Source organism: Triturus cristatus, chromosome 7 (assembly GCF_964204655.1).
Source record: "Triturus cristatus chromosome 7, aTriCri1.1, whole genome shotgun sequence".
In the NCBI taxonomy this organism is placed as follows: Eukaryota; Metazoa; Chordata; class Amphibia; order Caudata; family Salamandridae; genus Triturus; species Triturus cristatus.
Genome location: NC_140590.1, coordinates 374,789,885 through 374,810,282, shown reverse-complemented (window position 1 = coordinate 374,810,282; position 20,398 = coordinate 374,789,885). Strand labels below are relative to the sequence as shown.

The window sequence follows — 20,398 nt, the reverse complement described above, 5'->3', positions numbered from 1 at the left end:
ACTGAGCCGGAATTGTCACACATGAGTGTGATGGTTAGTAGTTGTGTTGTTACATTCTTGTTCCAAAGAAGGAGAGCAGTCTCCATCCAATCCTGGATCTCAGGGTCTTGAACAACTCCTGGCACAAGGAAGAGTTCGAGATGCTGCCCGGTCCCTTTGATTAGGGTTCACTGATTCATACACCCAGAACTTAATAATGGCATCTTGGATAACGGATGCTCCGACCAGTGAAAGGTGAGAGGTAAGTGACCCGCCAGGATTCGAACCTGTGCTCTCCGATCTTAGACGTGGATGCGTCAGTAAACTGAGTCACGCGACTCAGCTTCAAAAACCCAATCTTCCCTTCGGAGTGCCCTGCGGCACCGCAGGATTACAAAAACAAAGGGGTAATCAGATACAACGTGGATGTAGAAGGTGAGAGGAACGGAGAAATAAAACAAAAAGTCGCGCAGACAGACAGGGCGAGGGTGAAGGAAGGGAGGGGGTGATATGAAAGTGAGAGGGAGGGAGAAAAAACAAGCTCCACGCTGAGAAATGAAACAAACGAATATTAAGGATCGGCGGGAGGAGAGAGCGAGGCGGGCAGCGGGTCACGCGCTCACAGCGCCAGGCTGCATCACAACACCTGAAACCACACCCAATTTGAGAGGAGGGAGGCAAGACATGTGAATGACCTAGATAACCTAGACTTCAATATCCGAGTTTACTCCTCTCTCTTGACATTCATGGATAGTTGGTGACCGGACTGTGTTAACCACCTTATCTTCCATGCTGTATTTTTTTTATCCCTGGTTTTGCTTCCTTACTGCCTGCCTACTATGTAATGCAATTTCCGTCTGTTTTTCTTTATAGTGTGTATGTAAAGCGCTCTGATACCTACGGGTCAAGCTAGCGCTATATAAAACTTTTAAAGTAAAAATAAAAAAAATGTCAATGGAGTGATACTGGTTCCAGATGGACAGGGTGTGTGGCTGCTGCGAGCTCAATAGACACAAAAGGGCGGACACCTCGCGCTCCACGACATACGACCCACCGAAAATATCAAGAGAAGGAGCAGGGCATGTATCTTCCGAGTGAGGGGGTGGGAAAGAGGGGTACAGGTGCTTCTCATTACACCAGTCCCCACCACTCTATGGTTCATCATCGCCCGTTCCCAGCCCACTGCTCTCGCCTCACTGCTCCCCCGAGGCTGCCCTCTCCTGAAGCGAGCTGAGAACCAAGAAACGAAACTCACGATACTGTTCAGTTTCGGTTTCTGTCTCGGAAGCGATGTAATAAAGGGCGCTGAAGCCCTGCAGCCAGTGCTGGAGAGGAGAGGCTGGATGCATGGACTGCCGGACAGCAGCGCACCCGGGTACCAGAAGCAGGTGAGGACGACGCATGAGGCGACCCCCAGACTCCACCACTCACTTACTCAGCCTGTTTGCAGCCACTGACTAAATTAATTTTGTACACTCCAGGCAACGTCATCTTGTTTCTACCCAGCCAGGGATTCAGACGCATCGGCACCAGCCTCATGCATGACTGACTCTGCCTCATCCCTACAAGCCTCTGACCAGAAGCGCAACAAGAGTCAAATTTCGGGTGGGGGGGGCTAACTAAGGAAATATTTCGGGGGAGGGGGTGATTCTTCAAGCAAAAAGCAGAGTGGAGCTGCAGGGGCTCTAAGCAGGGGTGAAAACCATCAAAGCCTCGTTAACAAGCAAAATGTCTTTTAAAGACCTGTGAAGTACTCGGGTGCAGCCGTGTGTGTGCCCGGGAAGCTGTCTCATCCCGGGCAGCCAAACACGACGGGGGGGGGGGGTGCTGAACCCTTTGAGTCCAATGGGCGTTGCGCGCCTGCCTCTGACTAAGATGAATCTTTTACATCCCTTAGCCTTTCAGAGCTATCAGTTCGCAAGTGACTGACTCCTCAACATACCTACTTGCAACGCAGCATCTCGTCCCTTCAGCGCATCTCCTCCACTCGCCTCATCCATCCATCAACCCTCTTCCCTCGTCGCCTTCTCTTCACCCATCACTCCGGATGCTGCACCCCACCCCCCTATCCACATGTTTGCACTGGTCCCTGGCTCCCCTTCCTACACCTTATTAATTAATCCTCAACCCTCACTCTTTAACTGCACTCCTCATCTGTCACTTTTTATACCTCACCTTTCATCCCTCCAACCCACTTCAACGTCACTTCTCATCCCTCACTTCACTCCTAATTCTTGACCTCTAACTCCTTGATCTTCACTATTCAGTACCCACTAGTACCTGATGACTCCTTATCCCTCACTAATCTCCCTTCACTTCCATCCCTCACTCATTGCCCCTCATCAGCTATTCCTAATCCCTCACTCTCCATACCCCTTACTTCACCATTCTTCACCCGCACTCCCTATTCCTAAGCGCTCACTCCTTATTCTTCAACACACATTCCTTCTCCCTCATTCCTCACGTCTGGTCCCTCAATTCTCATCCCCACTCTCCTTTCGCACTGTTTAGGTCTCACCTCGCACCCCTCTCCTCACAATTTATCTTGTTCCTTATTATTCATCACTCAACCCTTATCCCTCTCTTCTCAGTCCTTTCTCTTTATAGTTCACTCATCGACCTCCATCTCATTCCTTTCTCCTTGCCCCTTGCCCCTCATTTTCTTACTCTGTATTCCTAACCCCTTATTCCTCATCTCCTATTTCTCATCCCTTAATCTTTATTCCCCACTCCTTGTTTCTCTTTCCTCGCTCCTCTTCATTTCTCTTTTCTCGTACCTCATTTTCCACTGGTCACCCCTCACCCTCATTTTTCATCTCATTGCTCACTCTCATGCTCCCCTACCCCTCTTTATTCTCTACTTCTCGTGCTCCTCGTGCCTCATACCTAAATCCTAAGGCATCATTCCTTAAGGCCATCCCTCATGCCTCAATGCTCCTCTCTTAATGCCCATCCCTCACTATTCATCCATCATTCATCACACCTCATCCATCGCACTTTATCCCACAGTTCTCATTGGCAAAGCCTTACCCAAACCTCTCCCCTCAATCTTTGCTGCTCACCCTCCACCCTCCCTCACTTTCACTTCCAGAGCGTTGAGGGGAGCTTGACCAATCATAGCGAGGAGGGTGGGTGACCACAGGGTTGGTTCACAGCTCAGGGAACGAGACAACACGGGAATGTACCATGTTGTAGGGGAGGTGAATTGAGCGGAACGCTTCACTTGTGGGGCAGGTGTCGCACAGAGAGTGTCCTACTCGTAGACAGTTGTTGAGGCGCAGAAGCCGGTCACACCTGTACCACAGGTGAGCTCAGGGGAAGGGCCTAACCTAAGAGTAGTTGAGCACAAGGGACATTCTCAACTTCAGGACAGACCACCACTGCAGAGGGTGGTTTCACCTGTAAGACACGTAAGCTTAAGGAAAGATCCCACTGGGGAAGAGGGAAGCACGGGGTATTATGGCAACTCCTGACCTACAGTCAAGTTGTGATTTTAACCAGTTTCCCTTTGTTTTTTCAGCATCATCATGTCTCAGAGGCAACGGAAAAGGTGAGGAACAAATTACACTGCATGGGGTAGTGTGATGTGGGTGGTGAACAGAATAATTCAGGAGTGATAGGCCAAAGGGAGGAGGGAAGGGAAGACTTTAGAGAAAAGAGGAAGCAGGAGGGAGTGTGGGCTGGAAGAGAACATAGGGTGAGAGATAAAATGGAGAAAGTGAGTGATCCATGGGAGGGAAGTCTGCTTCGCAGCTAGCATTTAAAACTTGCGTCAAGATGGGTCCCCAAAGAGTAGTATTAAATTTGGGTAGAATCAACTATAGTCCCCATTTTTAAAAAGGGCAGGACCCGACATGTTATAGGCCCATTTCATTATTAGATGCCATAACAAAAGTAGTAGGCAGAATAATATTAGAACACCTTCAAGCATGGGTGGAGGAAAACTCTGTCCTATCGGACTTACAATACGGCTTTCGAGCCGGTGTAGGTACCGTTGAGCAGGGCCTGAACCTGTCCCTTTTAGTCGGAAAATATACTAGGGCCAAGGGGGGGGAATCTATTTTTAGCTTTCGTGGACCTCACAGCCGCATTTGACTGCGTGATCCACGATAAACTTTGGTCAACCTTAGACACGATAGGGGTTGATTCACAGATTATTTATTTTCTTAAACGTTTTTATAGTGACGCTAACGCACGTGTGCGTTGCGGCCTGCAGGGTGAACGCACAGCTTCTTTTCCAATTAATAGCGGAGTCAGGCAAGGCTGTGTCCTTGCCCCGTTTCTTTTTAACCTGTATATAAATGGTCTGGGAAAGGCTCTTTTAAAAGATAATTATGACTTTCACCAAGTGGCAGGACGACCTAGCCCAGCCCTCTTATATGCAGACGATCCGGTACTGATGTCCAGCACCAGTATTGGACTGCAGAGGGTGATGGATAGTTTCTCTAAATTTATGCATGAAATCGGCCTAAGAATTAATTCCTCTAAGACCTTCACTATGTGCTGTGGCTCTAGTACTAAAAAACCTAAAAGTATGTTTGTGTCTGGACAAAAGATAGGGGTCACCAAGAAATTTTCATATTTGGACATTCTTTTTGCCCATAATGACTCCTGGTCACAGGCGGTGGCAGCCTAAAAATTGGCGCTGCTGCGCACCACGTCCGCCCTTAGAGCCTTTGCGATTAAACTTGGGAAAAGACCACTGGAGGCGCTTATTAAAATGTATAGAGCTAAGTGCGTCTCTGCAGCAATCTATGGGACTGGGGTTTGGGGACCTGTTGATCTGTTCCCCATTTAAAGAGTAGAAAACTCTTTTGTAAGGTATAGCTTATCTGTCCCTAACGGCACCTCCGCATCTATATGTCATGCGGAGTTGGGGCTCTCCTTTGTATCAGATTTAATCAAACTCGAGCCAGTGCTATTATGGCACAGACTCTGGTCAAAGGAGACAAAATTAAATAGAGATATCATTCTAGAGGTTTTAAAATTGGATAGGGCCTCGAGAATCCCTTGGATAAGCTTGGTCCAAAAGTTTTTCCAAGATATCGATCACCCTGAGTATTTTACCAACCCCAGTACCTTAAAGGAGTTAACCAGGAAGGAACTAAAACTAATGGGCCTGTCTCTGCTTGACTCCGCTAGGCTGTCAAATGAAATTGTAAAACCCACAGTCTTGAATAATCAATTGATTTTAACTACTTTTAATATTCTTTATTTTAATCTTCTTTTTTCATGAATTTGAGGAAAGCTTGTAAAGTTTAATAATGTTTTATTAAGTCATCTAAATGTATATTATATGTATTTTTAACATGTATGTAATGCTGCTATTGTGCTTTTATGATTGTTTGTTTACAATCGAATAAAGCTTGACTTGACTTGACTTGAGTGATCCATGGAAGGGGGCTGAGGGCAGGGGCAAGTAAGGGGAGGAGGGAGATGGCGATGAAAGGAAGAAGGTACACTATTATGAGATATGATGATAGTTAAAGAAATGAAGGGGGGGGGGGTTAAAAGGCGGAGAAAGGCAATTTAAGGTCGCAGAAAACCAAAGTATCCTCAGAGCATAGTAGCCCCCAGGAATATTTCCAGGTGTTTCCTCATGTCACTTTTCATCAAGTGATGTTGCAGATAGTTCTTTCTTGGACTGCTAAGGTCTCAATGAGTGACTGCCCAGCAGTCCTGCCAATGAGGGAGGCCACTTTAGGAAAGACCTGGAGATAGAATATGGGACAGTACAATCAGATGGCAGTATGAGATAAACTACTGAAAGACCGCACCGAGATGAAATATAAGGACAGATTTATAATCTAAAGGAAATAATTAAATCAATGGAGCTAGCCAGGAACCTCTTAAAAATGTTGGTGTGCTTAGAAGGAAGGCTCCGCGAGGTTAGTGGAGCTATACCTTCTGACACAGCGGCTTTCTCAGCTTAAACCAGCTCTAGTGGGGGGGAGCCAGGAAGTGATGCTCATTGGCCGCCTTGGGGTTCAGGGACGGGTGGTTCTAGTTGTCGGGGACCTGTTGCTTGGGCAGTCGGCGGTCCAGCTTTAAGTTACTGAACTTCTGGTTCAGCCTCTTTGTAGGTGAAGTGTCGCCCGCTCCTACAGATCGAAGCAAAGTGAGGCCTGCCCAGTTGATGAAAAAGGCGGATGTGGGTCAATACGTCATTTGGTGTGTCAATGTTGCCGGAAGACAAGGAGCATATCACTTGAAGAATTTTCACTGGCATACTACTGGCAATTTGTGGCACTTTTGTGATGTAATCAGTACCACTGCCTATAAGACAGGTGTAACCATGTATGCACTTGCTCATTCATTCATTAATTCATTCAACCATTCTTACAGAAATTCTTTGTCACTTACTTATTCAACCACTCATCAATGCACAGACCCTTACATTCGTGTATTCCCTCACCCATAATTATACATGTACTCAATCACTCATTCATTCATCCATCCATTCATTCTCATCTATCGAGCTCTTGCCTCAGTCTCACGTTCACCAAGTAACCCATCCACACTACTGCACACGCACAATCCTCAATTAATTAAGATGCACTTCCATGTATAAAACAGTGAGGCCTATTTGCTTTACCAGTGCTTGTATAAGAATGATAACCAGGCATTGCTGGCATTCTTTCTAATCTTATAATTGTGAACAAAATGGCATAGGGAGTTTGATGTTTTCGTGGCACCTTCTCTAAAAAACACAACACTTGAAAATCATTTTGTTTAATTTTTATGATAAAATCTGTGCAAATTTTTGAGCGAAAATTGCTACATCAAAAAAGTTTTAATTTCTGAAAATTGTACTTTTTTAATTTTACAAGTACACGATCAGTTATGTAACGTGTTATCAGGTGCAGATCAAGGATTCCAGTTTAACCATTACCTTTGATTGCTCCAACAAAACTCTGTGGTTGGTGCAACAATTAGATTACTATTCCAGACCACCCACCTACGATCACATCCCAAATGTATACCACCCCCCATTTCCCAACTGCAGGCCTGCCAGTGCTCTCGTTGCCCAGACCGTGTGTGACCCTCTTCCTACCCCTCTCCACTGTAAACCCTGCCTGTCTCCGTTTTCTTTTTCACTACCTACTGTAAACCCCTGTTGTGTTACTTGTGTCACACTCTTATGGCGCCTTATAAGTCATATACATACATATAGGAGGGGAGAGTTTGCAGCTTTTTACATTTTTGTATTCTCACCTGGAAATCATGGCAGAAACTCAACAGAGAGCTCCAATAGTGCGACATAGAAGAAATACTATAACACAATGGTAGGTTCTTGACACTTAGGTGCCAATTCCGATCCGGTAAAAAAATTCCCCGTCCGACTCGTATCCGGATTTTTTTCCGTCCGAATCGTCAAAGTAGCGTACAAACTGCCAAGTACGATTCGAACGGAAAAAAGTCCATACGAATCGCATTGGGAAGATTTCCCCACACGTCCTCGGGTCGGGAAAAGTCACCGACACGTCCCCGGGCGAGAAACCCACCGTGCGGAAAAATAAAGTCCGACTGCGCAAGTACGATCCCTCCCGTCCTCCCCATTTCACAACCGTACGCAAAAAACACCGTCCGAACCGAACTCCCATAGCAACCATGGAGACATGTGCCCGCATACGCGCCGAACACCCCACCACCCCCCGCCCGCGTATGTACGCCCCGAACCCCCACCCGTGTATGTACGCACCAAACACCCACCCGTGTATGTACGCCCCCGAACCCCCCCCAGCCGTGTATGTACGCACCGAACCACCAGCCGTGTATGTACGCCCCCGAACCCCCCCCAGCCGTGTATGTACGCACCGAACCACCAGCCGTGTATGTACGCACCAAACCCCCCCCCCAGCCCTGTATGTACGCACCGAACCACCAGCCGTGTATGTACGCCCCCGAACCCCCCCCAGCCGTGTATGTACGGACCGAACCACCAGCCGTGTATGTACGCACCAAACACCCACCCGTGTATGTACGCCCCCGAACCCCCCCCAGCCGTGTATGTACGCACCGACCCACCAGCCGTGTATGTACGCACCAAACACCCACCCGTGTATGTACGCCCCCGAACCCCCCCCCAGCCGTGTATGTACGCACCGAACCACCAGCCGTGTATGTACGCCCCCGAACCCCCCCCCAGCCGTGTATGTACGCACCGAACCACCAGCCGTGTATGTACGCACCAAACCCCCACCCCAGCCGTGTATGTACGCACCGAACCACCAGCCGTGTATGTACGCACCAAACACCCACCCGTGTATGTACGCCCCCGAATCCCCCCCCCAGCCGTGTATGTACGCACCGAACCACCAGCCGTGTATGTACGCACCAAACACCCACCCGTGTATGTACGCCCCCGAACCCCCCCCAGCCGTGTATGTACGCACCGAACCACCAGCCGTGTATGTACGCCCCCGAACCCCCCCCAGCCGTGTATGTACGCACCGAACCACCAGCCGTGTATGTACGCACCAAACCCCCCCCCCAGCCCTGTATGTACGCACCGAACCACCAGCCGTGTATGTACGCCCCCGAACCCCCCCCAGCCGTGTATGTACGGACCGAACCACCAGCCGTGTATGTACGCACCAAACACCCACCCGTGTATGTACGCCCCCGAACCCCCCCCAGCCGTGTATGTACGCACCGAACCACCAGCCGTGTATGTACGCACCAAACACCCAGCCGTGTATGTACGCCCCCGAACCCCCCCCCAGCCGTGTATGTACGCACCGAACCACCAGCCGTGTATGTACGCACCAAACACCCACCCGTGTATGTACGCCCCCGAACCCCCCCCAGCCGTGTATGTACGCACCTAACCACCACCCCACCAGGGAATGTACGGACCGCACCCCCACCAGTGCATGTACGGACCGTACTGACGCCAAAAAAACACGTACTGAACCCGGACAAACCATATTTACACAAGGAGAGTCAAGTAGAGTTTCCCCACACCACCAAACAGGCCCAACAACCCCACAAACATCACATACACTCACCTGCAACTGCCAAACTGCCAAACAGAGGCCCAAAACTCAATCACTCCTCATAACACACCCACACAAATTTCAAACACAGCCACACCCACAAATGGACCAATAAAAATGGACCACACACACAAACCATGAGCCTTTGCAACAGACCCACTGCTGCCAGAGCCCACAGACGACCCACACCACCATACTTGAACCTCACACTTGCATACCTTCACACAACCACCTACACAAACACCCCCTCATCACATTCACACACACACCTCCACTACCACACCCACACACCCACAGCCATCCACACCCACACCCCCACAACCACACCCCACGCCATGTCCACCACCAAGAATCCAAAGTTCACAAAGGAGGAGCTGGAGATCCTTGTCGACGAAATCCTCAGAGTCGAGCCACAGCTCTTTGGGACATTGGTCAGACAGACCAGCATATCCGAAAAAACCGCCATGTGGCAGAGGATCGTCGATTCTGTGAATGCTGTTGGGACAACCAGAAGGACCAGGCACGAGTGCCAATCCAGGTGGTACGATCTGCGGAGGACGGTCAAGAGGAAGATGACTGACAATCACAACCAGGGGAACATCACTGGAGGAGGGCCGCCCCCCAGACCGGTACAATACCATCCCTGGGAGGAGAAGGTGATGTCCACGCTGGCGGTGGAGGGACTACACGGACTGCCAGGACTCCCAGACCCTGGTGAGTACACAAACAACTCACCTCACATGGGGGGGATGCCATACACAATCAATCATGCATGCCACCCCCCCCAAGCCACCACCGGACACAACAACACTCCACAAACACACACATGCCACTGGCACCTCCATGCCCCATGCATCAATCAGGGCCATGCCAAGTCACAGGCCACACAAAACACCAACACAACACAGGATGTGGTCGATGCTGGGAGTGGGGGCAGCAAAACTAACATTGAGCAACTCACAAGCACACAACAATGCCCTCAGCCCATATGGCCCAGGGCACAGCCATACAAACTGTGTGTACCCACACAGTACTGTCTTGCCTGCAAATGATGGCTGCCATGCAGGATGCCATGGGTCTGAAGGCACAATTTGCACATAACAGCAGACAATGAAGATGCATCGCTCTGATAGAGTCTCAGCACACACCGCCACAGCAGCAGCCTACACTCAGACACACTGCCCAATGGGTGCCCGGAGAACAGGGACTAACTCACATGAACAAGCCAATGGCCATTCAAAGACCGGCTAACTGTGTGTGCCCAGGAAGCTGGCCTGAGGTGACAGAGAGTGACAAAGAGAGGGAGGGAGAGGGGGAATGAGAGGGAAGGAGACAGAGGGGGGACACAGGGAGACAGACAGAGGGAGGGAGTAGGGTGACAGAGGGAGACCGACAGAGGGAGGGAGGAGGGTGACAGAGGGAGGGAGGAAGGGAGACACAGGGAGACTAAATCACCCTTGGGTGGTGTGGCCATGTCCACTCGTCAGCCGGTGGACTGTGTGCATGCAGACCAGGTCTGGCAGTGCCTCAACCCCCCCTTCCGTAGATGAAGACCGGTCCATGTGTCAATCTGTGCACGAGTCCATCCGTGCTGCAGGCACCGACCTAACCACACACCCAGTATACCCACCCACCGTGTCGGTAAGAACCCTGTCACAAATGCTTCAGTCCCCTACCTGCAACATCAAATTGCCTTGCCAAAACACCATTTGGCCACGTACAGTGCAACACGTAAGGCGCCTCTGCATGGCTCGCTACGCCCGCACACCACACTGCTGACTGTGTACCCAAATAGATGCATCAACTAAGATTGTGTCTCACACATGCGTAAAGCCCTGACAGCTGTGGCCAAGGGACATAGCCATGCACAAGTGCACTGTGAGAGGAATGCAGGACAGATCCAACTACCCAGAGGAAGAGTGCCAAATCAGAAATGCATGCAACATGGATGCCACATGTGACACTGTTAACATTGTCTCTCTCACACACAGGTCAACGTCGACGAACACCCCCCAACACTGGGGGGGAAGTCACACAGGACCAGGCTCCGCGGGATGATGACCCCACCGCCAGCGATGACTCTCACCACTCCGTGGATGACCCAGACCAACCTGGCCCCTCTGGTGTCCAACCACCTGCAGCACCTGCGTCAGGTACAACTGTGCCAACCACCACCCCCATTCCTGCCACATCCCAGGAGACGTCCAGGAGCCCTGCCCGCACACGACCACCCAGCCAGTCTGCCCAGGAGGGACACGGTCCTCCGGGCACCCAGGAGGAGGCAGGCGGCAACGCAGATGCCATCCCTCAGGGGTCCCGGAGACCCGATGCACCCACAACGGCAGGCCAGGTGCACGTGGGCAGGGGTGGCGGGAGTGGAGGACGGCGGAGGCGCGAACCTGACCAGGCAGCTCAGGACCCGGTAGTGTCCCAGGTCAGCAACATCCTGGATACATACCGGCGTGACACCAGGGGCATGGACCAGATTGCGTCCACCCTCAATGACATCAAGGGGACCCTCCAGGAGATGAAGACCCTGCAGTCCCAGCAACATGCCTGTCAACTGCAACACCAAGGAAGGATGGAGGATAGACAGGCTGAGCTCGTGGCGGTGCAAACCCAAATGACCGGTGTACTCCGTCGGATTGCCGACAACATGGGCAACCCTCCCTGTGGCACCAGGCGAAGGCCATTACCAGACACAGGGAGGGATCAGGAGGAGGAGGATTCATCCGACGGAGCGTCACAGACATCGTCACGGACTGCTTCCGAGGGTCCCCGCAGGAAGGTGGGTCGTCCACGAAAAAGACTGTGAGAGTCAGCAGAACATCACCATCTCCCAGGTCACCTGGCCTGGCACCTGGCCCTCTGGCCCAATAGCAGCACATGACATTCTCTGCCACATGGACTTGCTGGTCACTGTCTGACCTATGTTGACGAAGACTGTGGCATGGACTCTGACATTTTGCTACGACAAGGATACCAACTCCCCCAGTGAACTTTGGATTCTACACTCCCGCTGTGCACCTCTTGTCATCCCCACAAACCCGTACCCCACCACAAATAAATTAATCACACTTACAAGATGATGCCGTGATTCTACATTATTACAATACATGTGTGTGTCGTACAGTCAAAGCATGCCTGATCTCAGAATTAACTCCAACCATCCAAACCGTGGGGTCGCAGTCTTGCCCAGGACACACATGGGTCCCAATGTCTCATCTGATACAGACATGGAGTACCAAACTCACCTGTGCTGGGCCCAACCAGCTGAGTGGTTCCCGCACAACTGTGGCTACAGACACATTCAGGGGAGCAACAGTCATGCGCAGAGGTCAGGGATCATGTGGAGTGACCTGGCTTGCCGCTCCCAGGTATGTCTAGACATGTGTCCCTACAATGTGCAGCATGCTTGCGTCAGGCGGATGTTGAGAATGGTGGCTAGGCCAAGGTTGGATGCATGGAGATGCCAGAATGCAGTTTAGGATCACTGTGCCACATGGTTGTGTTGGGGTTGTGGGCTGCATCATGAGTGTGGGCGTGGATCTAGAAGGTCATCCTGCAGCTGGCTGTGAAACATTCCCCCCATCCCGTTAGGACGTTGATGTGGCCTGGTTGCCCGACGCAGTAGCAGAGCTGTGCAGATGCACTCCGGATATGGACAAGTACCATGGGAGTCGTGAGGCACATGTCCGTAGACTGCAGGGTAGGATTCTACACAGATGTTGTAGTTTCCCTGGGGGATGGTCTCTCTTGCCTTGAGGTGGATGGAACTGTGCATCTTGTGCATAATACAGTTCCCACTCCCTGACAAACCCCTAGCATCTTGTCACTCTACACATAGACACATATGCACCACCTATGAAAACTATGCCAGACCTGCGGCACGCACAGTGGCAACAGGGCACCATTGACAGGGAAGAGGCACCTTGGAGACAGAGGGACAAATTTATTAGTCATGTGTGTTGGAATGACAATGATACTCTGTCAACACATACACAGGTCATGTGGATGTACATGTGGGAGCAACACTGGCACCCCCCATTGCAACACAGATGCTGGCATCCCATTGACCTGGCACACAAGTGACGGATAACAGCTAAACACCCCCTGCTGCCACGGAGAGGCCGCTATACACCATTGAGGCCCTGATGGGGCAATCACACACCATGTCAACCCGGTGCAACCTGTATGTTTCCGAGGCCAGTGTTACACACAATGATGGCCTCATCACAATCCCCAATCCCCTGCCACATGACAGTCACCAAGTCTGAGCATGGCTCCAGGTGAAGCCTGCCCCATGTCATGTTCCCCATGTAGGATCACCATGTATGCAAATGGAACACACATGAACCGGAGAAGTGCACACAGACTACAAACCATTCACACACCCAAAACGACGTGAGGCATCCCTTACCCTGAGGAGATTTCAACACTTGCCCGTGCATGTGACGCTGAATCAGCACATGTCGCTGTGTTCATGAGGAGTAGCAGGAGCACAACAATGCCACCAGCAGACAGCATGCACATGGACCTGTGGAAGAGAGACACACAAGGATTCAGCACAAAGGAGCACATCCGCAAGCATGTACTTAACACGTATCATGTTGTTAACATGACAGGTGACAATGATGACCCTCAGACAACATCCTTCCATTGCGCCATCACTTGAGTGACACTTCAATACACACCACTGACTCACTTGGCAGACATGCAGATGGACACACACATTGCAACACATGCCACACACGGCCCAATGCGTGCACACTCAGACACTGGAACTCACCACTAAGCAAAGAAGTTGCGTATGAGCCGACTCCGCATGTCCTCCACAGCCTCCTCCTCCTCCACATCACTTGCCCCGTCACCAAGCCCTTCATCCTCCACGGGTGGATGGTCCTGGTCATCTTGATCCAGTATGAGTGGAACAGCTTCCTCCACTGCCATGTTGTGCAGCATGCAGCAGACGATGATGATCTTGCACACCTTCACCGGGGCATATGGGAGTGCTCCGCCGGTCTTGTGGAGGCACCGGAATCGGCTCTTCAGAAGTCCAAACGTCCTCTCAATGACTCTCCTGGTCCGCCCATGTGCGTTGTTGTAGAGGTGCTCGGCAGCCGTGCTGGGGTTGCGGACAGGCGTCATCAGCCATGGCATGTTGGGATAGCCAGCGTCCCCTACAAGGAAACATCATGGACAGAAGTGTGTCAGCACAGGCAGTGAGATTGGAAGATGACGCCAAACACTGAACTGCCAGAGTCTACCCACCAACAATACATGCTCGCTCGTTCCGCAGCTGCAGCATCATTTCTGGCACCCTGCTACGCCTCATGATGAAGGCATCGTGTGCTGATCCTGGAAAGCGAACACAGACATGTGAAATCACCATGTTGGACAGACACACCACAAGGGCATTAATGGAGTGATAATGTTTGCGATTCCTATACACCACCTCCTGTGCCTGTGGTGGTACCAACGCAACATGTGTCCCATCTATGGACCCAATGACATGGGGCATCCCTCCCAGGGCATAGAACTCACGCTTGACATCTGTCAACTGCTCACGATTTGGGAATTTAATGTACTCATCCAGGTGAACCAACATGGCCTCTAAGAAATCATGCAGAACACGGCTGAACATCGTCTGGGACATGCCCCCGACATCAGCAATGGTATGTTGGAACGTACCCGTGGCAAGGAAATGTAGGGCTGCCATCACCTTCAACTTGGGTGTCAGTGCACTTGGATACCTGTGGCGCGGGAGGAGTTGTGCTTCCAGCCGGCCAGTCAACTCATCAATCAACCGTTGGCTGAATCTGTAGCGGCGTATACAGTCCCGTTCATGCAGGGCAGCAATGTCTGGCATACGTCGAGGGAGAGGCGGAGCCCTGCAGTGAAATGGAAGGAACACCTAAGAGTGAGCACTGTACAACAACATCGTCAATGCACTGAGCACATGTTACACAGCCAATACACATATGCCACGTTGTGAGTCAGGTCTGTGCCACAGTTCCTGGACACGAACGCCAGTCAGGTTACACTCCTACCAAGGGACAGCCACTAACGGAGGGGGGCAAGATCACGATGACATGGCATGAGACTAGCTGTGGGCCAGTGTAAGTGAACATGCACACGCATCACAGGATTCACAGACATCCACACATGTGCAGAAGTAGTATGCGTATGGTACAGACAGGTAGTTGGATGCGATATGCACTGGTCACATGTCATAGGAATAGGACAGGCCACACACATTGCCTTTGAGGAGTACATGTCGAGACAGAACATACATAGGGAGCATGTGGATATGTACTTGTGTTGATACTCCGTGTAGTTGGATACATACACACCTCATGGCAAATCACATATGTGGGCTGGTGTGCGGAACAGTGTGCCATGCCCATCGACACACAGACACATGTTGGCAGCAGCAACTGCTGACACATTGAATCACACACCTACAGCAAAATCATGGAAAGACATGCCACACACATGACATGGTTGCAGCATGCAACGCAGCCATACACGTGTCATATGTAATATTCCGTGTACCTGGCATCAGGGGACAGGTGCGGGTGTCCGTGACTGGGACATGCAAGTGACTCATGGCTCCACTAGTGTGTACGACATGCACACATGTCAAAGGAGTGCAGGGGATGTGTGGTACAATGCGCACCATCACACACGACATGTGTACACAGCTCATCGTACATGTGCTTTGCCCACACCTCAGGGGTAAAGTGCCACATCACATCCTGACACACCTGTGTCACACACAGGTGGTATTGCACAGACAATGCATTGGTGTCCACCCTTGGCAATACCTGTCCGCTCCATTCCTGTCTGTGTGCCGCCTGTCACCACTGACAGTTGTTATACGCACCGTACATACGCTCGGAGCGCGTGTATAGGGTCCCTGGGCCAATATTGCCGCTGGCGTATGCGTACGCCACAGTAGTACGGACTGTACACGCGCTTGTGCGGTCCGGATCACAATATGGGCGCTGGCGTATGCGTACGCCACAGTAGTACGGACTGTACACGCGCTTGTACGGTCCGGATCACAATATGGGCGCTGGCGTATGCGTACGCCACAGTAGTACGGACTGTACACGCGCTTGTACGGTCCGGATCACAATATGGGCGCTGGCGTATGCGTACGCCACAGTAGTACGGACTGTACACGCGCTTGTACGGTCCGGATCACAATATGGGCGCTGGCGTATGCGTACGCCACAGTAGTACGGACTGTACACGCGCTTGTACGGTCCGGATCACAATATGGGCGCTGGCGTATGCGTACGCCACAGTAGTACGGACTGTACACGCGCTTGTACGGTCCGTACTACTGTGGCGTACGCATACGCCAGCGCCCTTATTGTGATCCGGACCGTACAAGCGCGTGTACAGTCCGTACTACTGTGGCGTACGCATACGCCAGCGCCCATATTGTGATCCGGACCGTACAAGCGCGTGTACAGTCCGTACTACTGTGGCGTACGCATACGCCAGCGCCCATATTGTGATCCGGACCGTACAAGCGCGTGTACAGTCCGTACTACTGTGGCGTACGCATACGCCAGCGCCCATATTGTGATCCGGACCGTACAAGCGCGTGTACAGTCCGTACTACTGTGGCGTACGCATACGCCAGCGGCAATATTGTGATCCGGACCGTACAAGCGCATGTACGGTCGGTATCACTGCTTGTGGGGTGCCCTAGGGCGTGGAACGCACCGTACCTGTGTGTAAATGTATGAAAACACATAGGGGACACATGAGGGACAAGTATAAGGGCCGAAATGCCTGATGGTTGCCATGGAGACTGAGTTAAATTTTTGAATTTGAGCACCAGGTGCACAGCAGAAGTCAGTTTGAAAGAATCTACATTGTTGCAATGTGGATGTTGACTTGACATCATTATCAAAACTGAAACCATGCAAAGCCACACACTGGGGTAGGTTTGAAGGGATTGGATGAAACGTAGGATGCTAATGTGACTGACCAATCAATCTGTACTCCTATACATGAACAGGCCAGCCAGGCATATATAAGGCAGCCAGGTCCCATGAGAGAGCACTTGCCTGCACATCCATTCATCCATGACCACTGCTGCTGATAGTGATTCCTCTGGCACCATGTCCAGGACTGTGGAGAGGTCACAGCCATTCACCCAGGAGGAGAACCTTGCCCTGATAGATGTGATCCTCCCACAGTTCCAGAGCCTGTATGGTCGACCAGGGGTTCAGGTGAGTGCAGACTCCACTAGCTTAGACTGTGCCCCTTTTGTGTGACAGTGACTTCTGGCATTGTGTCCATGTGTGACAGACATGCACTGTTGTTTGGAGTGGGTCCCAGGGTGTGGAAGGCCTCATGTCACCCATGCAGAGCATGCTGTGTTTCCTGTGTGCACTCCTCACTTGCATAGTGCCTACTGTGACAATGAATGCAAGGTGCATGGCACATTCTGCCTGCATACTCCTCCTGGGGATGTTGTTTCCACAGTCCTGATGTGATCCTGTGTTCCCCCCAGTGTGACAGGTGTCAGTACCCATGGATGTGTGTTTGTTCAGTGTACCTGTGCTGTGAGTGTCCAAAGGCCGTGTTCGTCCCCTGCACATTGGTGTGTGTGTTAGTCCCCTGTCATGTGGGTGAGTGCATATGGGGAGTGTTGCACACAAGCAGCATGAGGGATGGATATGGCCTGGCCATCGGATGTGAGCAGGGAGCAGTGCTGTGTGCATGCCGTGCTGAGCCAGCCCCACACCTGTGACACCCCCGTCTACTGGCACATGGGCAGAGTGAGGTGTGTACCCGCAGTTGGCAATGCCATGTGATTGTCCTGTACCTGTGTGTGTCTGTGTACTCTGCTGAGGTAGCATCAGTGTGCTGGGGCAGGTGACTGCTGTGAGGTGCTGTACATAATCCTGGTGTAGCCTGTGAGGCACAGTGTGATCCCTGGTCAGTGAGTGTGTGGTACCCCTCATGCCACCCGTGTGCTTCCACTGGCACGTAGTGCATTTGGCCTTCCACAGTGGATAATGTCCCTATGACAAAGGTGCAATTAGTTGCATGCATACCATGGCCTGTTCATAATGAGGATTGTTCTATATGTGTGTCTCTGTGTCTTTGCTCATGTGGATTAATGTATTCTCTCTTTTGCATCCTCACAGGTAGGCGCCATTGCCAAGGGGGAGATCTGGAGGGAAGCCGTCAGTGCCGTGAGGGGTACAGAGGGTCGGAGGCGGAGCCTGTCTCAGGTGAGGAAACGCTGGCAGGACATCCGGTGCTGGACGAGGAGGATTGCACGGCTCCTGCTGGGGGACTCACCTGAGAGCCGTAAGAACCGTGGCCGCCGTCGTCTGACCCACATCCAGAAGCGTGTGCTGGCGGTGGTCTTCCCCGATATGGACAGGCGCCTACAGGAGAGGCAGCAGCAGGAAGGGGGTAGGTACATGTGTGTCAGTTGTGTGTCCCCAGCCAATGTAAGTGTGCAGTTGCATGGATACACTGCCAGGGTTTGATTGTGCAGTGCGTCAACTTCTCCACAAAGTAGCACAGTGCTGTTCTCACTCCCTCCCTTCCCCTCCTTGCAATGTGTTCCCTGGTCTGTCGCCACTCTTGCACAAGGTTATTTATGCAGGCAGTTCATGCAGGTGCCCTATGCTATCAGCATCATGTGTGGGGGTGATGTGCCACAGGTATGGGGACCTTGCGTGTGCCATGGCCAATTTCAGTCATTGTGGTGTCCATGTCACTTGGCACTGATTGTGAATCACGACATAGGGGTGTGTCTCCAAAATGTACAGCCTTCCAGCATGCATGTCCAATTGTGTGCCCTCTGACATGATGTGCCTGAGTGGGAGGCCTGCTAAGTGCAGGGACGGTTGCTTAATTTGCAGTCATGTCCATCCTGGACCATGGAGGAGTGTGGGCACTACTGTGCCCTGGGGCACCTCTTCCTAGGTATCATGTGCGTCATCCAACAATATGGCCATTCACTGTGTCTTTGCCATGGGTTGCGTAGGGTGGCATTGTACCCTGGGCTCAACTGTTAGGACCTACAGGTTGCTACATGTGTCCACTGTACAGGGGGACCCATTTTGCTTGTGCATACTCACAGTGGGCATTACCTGTGTGTGTTGTTGAGACAATCTGATGATGTTTGCCTGTCAATGATGTGTGGACATGGCCACCAGGGGCTGTGTGTTTACAGTCATGAATTAGTGGAGGCCATGTGTTTCCATCCCAGAGTAAGAGGTGTACATACTTTCTCCGTCTCAATGAGATTGTCTCAGGTGTGGGTGGTTTGTGCGTACAAGGCCTACATGTCAGAAGCTTCATCCTCCTTGCTGGGTTTAGCCTGTGTGTGATGTTTGACTGGACATACGCTCAAGGTGCAGTGACCCTGTCATGTGTGGCCTGGTTTCATGTATTGCCTTTGCAGCATGCGGCAAGAGTAAATGGATATGATTCATGCTCATCCCTTTTTGACGACGCAGTGTGGTGCAGGTGCTGTGCACATTTGTCCCCAGAGGCTGACTCCTCTCTAAAATTTCAGGTGCAGTGATTTGCTGTTGTGTCATGATCTCCATTGTGTCTCAGTGGCATGGTGGGTAGAAAAACTGTGTGTTCCATGGCCTACATGTGTACATTGTTTTGTAGGTGTTACTCCTGTTGCTTTTCAGGCTATGCAATGTGACCTATGTATATTTGACTCATGTGACATAAGTGTACAGGTGTCTGATTTTCTCCTGTCTCTTCACCTTGCCCACAGCATCGCCGGGGGACACGGAAGGAGACACTAGCACGGACCGGGAGGAGAGATTGAGCACCAGTACCAGCAGTGCTGTCCTGTCTGGCACATGGAGTGGCACGGAGGCCGAAGGGAGTGAGGCGGAGGACCTGTTGACTGCCAACACAGACTATGACGCAGACGGGTCCGAGGCTGAGCTCCCAGAGGTGGCGGAGTCTGCCCCCCCAGCTGATGGCAGCCCTCCACATCCCCCCGCCACCTCAGGTTCCATCACCGGCCTCCCACATGCTCGTGGCCCTTCCCTCCGTGCTCGGTCCCCACATGTCTCCTTCCTGCCAGGCACCGCACCCCCTGCCCCTGTCACCACTGCTGCGGTGAGTGCGGAGTCTGTGGACATCCTGAGGCAGTTGCAGGTTGGTCAGACTGCGATGCTAAATGTCCTCCATGCCCACACCCAGGTGCTGACCCAGATGGAGGCATACATGGAGGGCATGTCGGCTGCGCAGTCTGACCAACGGCAGTTGCTGAGGTCCATAGACTCCACACTGACTGCAGCACTGGATCTCCTGCAGCGCTGCGTAACACCCCCTACCCCTGCCCCATCCACAATTCCCACTCCCGTGCCTGTCCCACGCACATCCAGACGTCAGCGTGCACGCAC

General features: G+C 51.8%; 1 protein-coding gene across 2 annotated transcripts in view; it reads left to right on the top strand.

The window, feature by feature from the left end:
* The first annotated feature begins 1,273 nt into the window (after positions 1-1,273).
* LOC146809712 (sacsin-like) overlaps positions 1,274-20,398 on the top strand; it is a 255,441-nt gene continuing 236,316 nt past the window's right edge. Inside the window, exons 1-3 of one of the 2 annotated variants that reach the window (XM_085616550.1) lie at positions 1,274-1,367; positions 1,461-1,584; positions 3,500-3,529. In XM_085616550.1, coding sequence (XP_085472676.1) covers positions 3,507-3,529 — 23 coding nt within the window. In that variant the 5' untranslated portion in view covers positions 1,274-1,367; positions 1,461-1,584; positions 3,500-3,506. The remainder of the gene's footprint in view (positions 1,368-1,460; positions 1,585-3,499; positions 3,530-20,398) is intronic. The other variant, XM_085616549.1, reaches the window with a different exon arrangement.